The 6,633-nt window shown below is 44.2% G+C and overlaps 1 protein-coding gene across 1 annotated transcript in view; it reads left to right on the top strand.

Moving 5' to 3' along the window:
* The first annotated feature begins 1,877 nt into the window (after positions 1–1,877).
* The window catches only part of Edem2 (ER degradation enhancing alpha-mannosidase like protein 2), a 28,103-nt gene continuing 23,347 nt past the window's right edge, over positions 1,878–6,633 (top strand). Inside the window, exons 1-3 of the mRNA XM_040732805.1 lie at positions 1,878–2,076; positions 2,305–2,415; positions 4,690–4,729. Coding sequence (XP_040588739.1) covers positions 1,970–2,076; positions 2,305–2,415; positions 4,690–4,729 — 258 coding nt within the window. The 5' untranslated portion in view covers positions 1,878–1,969. The remainder of the gene's footprint in view (positions 2,077–2,304; positions 2,416–4,689; positions 4,730–6,633) is intronic.

The following is a 6,633-nucleotide window of genomic DNA, read 5'->3' as shown; positions in this document are numbered from 1 at the left end:
TGATAAAAACATAGCTTTTCAACATTCAATAAAACCAAGATTTACATTTTCATGATTCTTTTGTGATTGATTTCACAGTTCTCTGATGAGACAAAAAAATTCTTTTTTATCCCCTGAAAAGAATTAGACCTCTTCTATTCAGGCTTTACCCCTCACTCTGTTTATAATGTTGTGATCCAGCCTGGGAGGTTGTTCAAGTTTCCCTCAGTGTGAGAATTGATGTCCTGTTGCCTGCCCATCAAGAGGTAAAGACTCTCAGATCCAGTACCACATCTGCCTGCATGCTGCCATGCTCTCCACCATGATGATAATGGACTAAACCTCTGAAACTGTAAGCCAGTCACTCCAATTAAATGCTTTCTTTATAAGAGTTGCCATGGTTATGGTGTCTCTTCACAGCAATAAAAGTCCAAACTAAGACAAAATGGGAGAATACATTTCTTTTGTTTTAAGCTACCAAGTTGATACTAATTTGTTACAGTATCTTGGGAAACTCATCCAGTGTCCCTGTGTTGTTATCCAGGCCTCAGTTTCCTGTGTCTTCTTTCTATCTGCCCCTCTATGACACTTTCCAATAATAATCTCCTAGTTAGTGTTTTCTCTGGCAGCATTACAAGCATTTTACATGGCTTACTGAATTCTCCAATCCTATTAAGCCAGTGTTAATATTTTTCCTAATTTAGAGAGAGAAAAAGAGAGAGAGATAAAACCTCAGTGTCTCTGGGTTAGATAGTTTAATTTGCTTATCAACTAATGGCACTTTGGGACACTTGCTGAAGGATATTTTCAAGAATGCTGGATTGGGGATGGAGAGATGGATCAATGATTAACAGCACTGGCTGCTCTTCTAGAGGACCTAGGTTTAATCCCCAGCACCAGCTTGGAGGCTCACAATGTCTATAATTCCAGTCCCAGAGGATCCCTACACCCTTTTCTGGACTCAGAGGCAACTTGGTATGCATTTGATGAATAGACATGCATTTGAACAAAACCCTCATATTCACAACTTAATAAAATTACATTATGCTGAACCCTAAACTTGCCCATAACTCCTCACCTATACTCATATGAGCAGCCCCAACTAAACTTTATGTGTTATAAATAACAACACAAAAAATATACAAGTAGGAGGGTTGTCTCTATAGCTCACCCCACTGTCCAAGATGGGTGTTGCTGAGACTAACGTGCTGACAAATTCTAGGATCTAGCAAGAAAAGAAGCAGAAAAAGTGGCCCAGATGTTCTCAAAGCAATAGTGCCAGGGTTTTCATTTTCACTCGGGACACTGAAGGGCTAGAGCCACCGAGATGGCCCAGGGTACTGGGACTGGCAAAGTTCTGGGTTTAGAGACTGAAGGGGCCATGATGTCAAGGCATCCGGAAGTGAAAGAATGTCATACATTTATGAATTCCTAGAACAAAAGGGATTGCTGCAAACCTTAAGAATGATGACTTTGGGAAAAAAATTCTAGAGTTTACTTACACAATTGGGGAAGTGGTTTGGGAAACCCTGTATCTAATAATGGTCAAAGCTGAGCAATTTTCATCAATCTTTTTATAGACATCTTAAATTTTGAGTTCCTGCTGGTCCCTTCTTAAAAAAGGTATTTAAAAAAAAACAAAAATAAACTAGACAGCATCTGTAAAGTGCTCCCTGACGCTTTACTACGCAGTAAGGGCTCAACAAACGTTAACTGGGACTGAGAAAAACATCACTAACAGCAGCCACAGCAGCCACTGTCCTTAAGACACGTTGAACTCCTCTCTGTAGAGTAGATCTCCCAAAATGCTCTTTTGCCTGGGTTCCACTGCCCATTGCATCCTGGGTCTTGTAGTCAGGAAGTGAGTGGCTTATTGCCCTACGCGCAGGCGCCGTGGTGCGTATCCCCGGAAGAACCAGCAGCGGCTCGGAGGATGAGCGGGTGGCGGTGGCTGCAGCTGCTGCGGCGGCACTGACAGGACACGAGCTCTATGCCTTTCCGGCTGCTCATCCCGCTCGGCCTCGTGTGCTTGTTCCTGCCCCTGCACCATGGTGCGCCAGGCCCCGACGGCACCGCGCCCGACCCCGCCCACTACAGGTGAAGGGGGCCAGGCTCCTGCTCTCCACGGCTGGGGAATGGCAAGCGCCCACCGGGCCCCTTCCCTTCCCTCCGCCCCAGGACCCCACCCTCACGTGCTCGGGTCCCGCTGCTGGGCACTCGGCAGAAACCACATGGTGGCTCCCACTCTCCGTCCTGTGTCTGGTCCTTTCTCCCGCCTGGTTTTGGGTTCTGGCCCCCTACCTTATTTCTCATCCCTCGCACCAGGGAGCGAGTCAAGGCCATGTTCTACCACGCCTACGACAGTTACCTGGAAAATGCCTTTCCCTACGATGAACTGAGACCTCTCACCTGTGACGGGCACGACACCTGGGGCAGGTAGAGCGAGCTTGAGGGCCAAGGGGGTTGGCTGGGGTCCTAGGAGGGCTGGTGGCTTCAAGGTCTCACTGATTCTGGAAAGTTTCCGGCCTGGGCTGATGCAACCCCTTCCCCTCAATCCAAACCAGCACTGTCAGAGTACACAGTTTTCACAGCACAAAAAAGTCATGGACTAATCTGGCAGGCTAACCTCTGGGCAGCAGGAACAGGCACCACATACGAAGACTTAGGGACATTTCTGGAGTCACAGAATATTTTGAAAGAACTCCCAAGAGTCAGAAAACTCAACTCCTTCATTTTTATAGGTGGACACCCAGGTCCAGGAGGGGATGTCACTCTCCCCAAACGTAAGGTCCTTTGTAGTTGGTGTTCTCTGTATGACTGAAAAATATTTCCAGCTTCATGTCACAGCTGTTTTTTAATCACCTCAGACTCAGCTCCTCCTATCACCATGCATACAAGTCACCTGATTCGTTTCTTTTAGTAATTCTTTTGTCATGTTTTTCATTTTCTCTAGAATAAAAACCCAGTTGAGTGAAGAATCCTTGCATTAGCAGAAACTGAACACTGTGCCACATGTTTTTTTTAGTGTCACCCCACTTAATTCTCTTACCACTCCTGGGAATTAGGGCTGTAATCCAGAGGGGTGTGTGTGTCTGTGTCCCGCATAGTCCAGGATGACCCCAAACTCACTGCATAGCTGAGAATGATCTCGAACTCCTGGTGCTTCTGCCTCCACCTCCCAAATGCTGGGGTCACAGGTGTTCACCATCACTTGTGGGTTCTTACTCTTGTTTAACAAATATTTATAAATGATAGCATGCTTTCTGATGCCAAGGACTAGACAAGTAAGCTAAGAACTTGTGCCATTTTTTATTTTTAGTCAGGCAAAAAGTAAATACAGACAAGTGGCTATTGAAACAGGACAGACTCTCATTCCTTAGAACACCAGCACTGCAACCTGTCCTGTAGGCCACTCTCGAGTATTCTCAGCTTATACTGTTACACAGGCGTGCATACATGCATTGTTTGTTTATTGAGACAGGATCTTGCTCTGTAGCACAGCCTGGCTTTAAACTCTCAGTCCTGAATCTGCCTCACCAGTACTGGGACTGCAGGCATATACCACACCTGGCTACTGTGTATCTTTGTAGAAAAGTCAACTTATGAAAGCTTAACTTTGTAAAAAAAAAAAAGGAGCTTATTATAAACTCCATATAAAAATAACCTATTTTAAATGTATGATAGCCACTAGCATATAGAATTTTTTTGAAAATTTTATGTGCATTGGTGATTTGCCTGTATGTGTGTCTGTGTGAGAGAGCCAGATCCTGTAAGTGGAGTTTCAGACAGTTGTGAGCTGCCATGTGAACGCTGGGAATTGAACCCAGGGTCTCTGGAAGAGCAGTTGGTGCTCTTAACCTCTGAGCTTTCTCTACAACCCTAGAATACTTCTTTACTCTAAAAAATTCCCAAGTGCACCTTATAAATTATTTCTCTAATATTACTGGCTCTAACAGCAGCACATCTGCTTTCTGTCAGTATGGCTCTTTCAGTCTTATTAATGGTATGTGTGTTTGTTTTGCATGAATTTAGTGGCACCATATGTTTGCAGGAGCCTGTGGAGGCTCCTGACTAGAGTCCCTGGAACTTCAGATGCCAGCAGTTGTGAGCCCCCATGTTGCTGTGGGAATCAAACTCAGGTTCTCTACAAGAGCAATAAATGCTCTTAACCCCTGAACCATCTGTCTAGCCCCTAATATGGGTTTTCTTTTTTTGAAGTGCAGATGAAAATATGCTATGTAGCTTACTTCATACATGGTGTTTTTCATTGAACAGCATGATCTTCTCATTAGTATACATGCAGAACTCCAGTAACTATGTCTTAATAATGTCATAGATTTGTATTTGTTTGTATCATAGTTTGTTCGTCACTCTTCAGCTTGTGAGCAATCAGTAATTTCTAGCTTTTTGATGTTAAGTAGCAGAGCCTTGAGCATTCTCTAACTTTTAATATGTTGAGATTTTGTACTGCCCCCCCCCTCGTGGTAAGGAAGAAGGCCAGGAAACATAGGTAAATGTTAATTACAGTTGAGTTACATCAGGTAGTCACAGGGCTCTGATTGTTCCCTCTGGTTTCCCTGTTGTAACTATACATGGGATAGATAGGGACATCACTGGCCTCATTTGAGATTTGGGTGAATCTGATCTGGGAAGTTATGAATCTGGTGTTTGATGTTCTTATGAAGCAGTTGGGACTTTGTGTTTTTACAGCTTCTCTCTGACGCTAATTGATGCCCTGGACACCTTGCTGGTAAGTATTCTATCCTATTTCTTTCCCTCTCTATCATTGCCCAACCAACATCCTTCCTCTTTTGGTAGCTTGTCTGTGGGTAAAAAGTAAATTCCTCCCCTAGGTCTTTATCTCATGATTCTGAGCCACCAGGCTCTGGTTACCCAACTTCATAGGAGAGAATGCCAAGTTCCAAGAGAAAACCAACTTACGCAGGTTCAGTCATTGAGCAAATATTTATAGAGGACCTGTGATAGACCTGCACAGCTCAGTTAGGGACACAAAGACTTTGACATCAGCCATGTGCAATGACAATAACAGCACTAGTTACTCTGTCCTGTGTATGGCCTTTACAGGTCGGTGTTTGCCATTGCTCTGACCGCACAAGAGAACAGTTTAAAAGGAGGAGGGTTTACTTAGGCTCACGGTTTCAGAGGTGTCAGTACACGGTTGCCTAGCCCCATGTGCTTGGGCAATAATGTAGCAGACGTGCTTCATCTCATGGTGGATAGGAAACAGAGATGGGGAGACAGGAGGGGCCAGGGACAAGGCACCTCCCCCAGAACTCTCCCCCAGTTACTTACTTCCTCCAGCTAAGCCCACCTAATAAGGTTTCCATACCCTCTCAACCTAGGCTACCATACAGTTTGTCATGATTACTTCTTACTCAAATTATAACACATGCATTATCCCATTTAATCCTTCCAATAATTCTCATGGTATTATTTTCTATACCTAGAAAATGTGATACTTAGAAAGGTAAAAAACAGAACTCAGTCTTAAACTTAATTTTATGTGACTCCAGTCCTTGATTGTCTTCTGTTCTGTGCACCACATATAGGGTTTTGTTGTTTAGCCAGGCAGACCTCAAACTTGGCAATCCTCTTGTCTGCACCTCCCAAGTGCTGAGATGATGAAGATTTACCATCATGCCTGGCCACTCCTCATCTTTATACATCTATAATATTTATGTGACTGTGAACACTACATATATATGGTTTGACTTACAATTTTTGTTTACTGTTAATTTGTATGTTCTTATCTATTCATCAAATAGTTATTGAGGAAAACTATGCTCCAAGCATGGTCTAAACTGTGGAGTCAAAATGGTGAGTTTAAACAGAAATGACCTCTGCTTGCCTGGAGTTTGAGATGTTAGCACCAGAAACACACACAGAATCAAAGGATAGCCATAAAAGATGATAATTTACACACTCAGGCCAGTAGAGCTTTGTATCGGAAAGACCCTAAAGGCTGGGCATGGTAGTGCACCCTTTAGTTCCAGCACTTGGAAGGAAGAGGCAGAGGCAGGCTATATCTGAGTTCAAGGCCAGCCTAGTTTATGGAGTGAGTTCCAGGACAGCCAGAGCTATACAGAAGAAACCCTGTCTCAAAAATAAAACAAAACAAAAACCCCAAAAGAAAAACAAAATGATCTGACCTAGACTGAGGAGACTGGGAGAAGCTCTCTGAGGCAGCGACGTGAAACTGGAGTTGAAACTTGAAGAAGCTGGTGGTGACTGAAAGTGCTGAAGAGGGACGTCCCAGGCCAGCTAGTGCAAAGGCTTTGTGGCAGGAGAGACTGAAGCATTGAATGGAAGGGAGGCCAGTGTCGCCCAGAGTGGGGAGGGGAGAGGAACACGTGCAGTGGTGGGATGTGGGGTCTGGAGACTGCAGGTTCTTCTCTTCGGTGTGTATGATCTTTCATTTGAGAGTGTAGAAGAGCCACTGGCATTTCCTCAGTAGAAGACAGGAAGTGATGAAATGTCTGCTTTGAGATCACCGACTGCCATGTGAAGAAAGATTTGTGTCTTCATCCAACAAGCATTTGTCAAGTAACTTGCTTCCTGAACTGCGTCTGGCACTCTGGGGAAATACAAGGATGAATGAGGCCTCTGCCATTGCAAAGGTCTTTTTGTTTTGTT

Source organism: Mesocricetus auratus, unplaced genomic scaffold (genome assembly GCF_017639785.1).
Source record: "Mesocricetus auratus isolate SY011 unplaced genomic scaffold, BCM_Maur_2.0 Super-Scaffold_100028, whole genome shotgun sequence".
NCBI classification, from domain to species: Eukaryota; Metazoa; Chordata; class Mammalia; order Rodentia; family Cricetidae; genus Mesocricetus; species Mesocricetus auratus.
The sequence above is the reverse complement of the archived record's forward strand: the minus strand, read 5'-3'. Positions and strand labels throughout refer to the sequence as shown.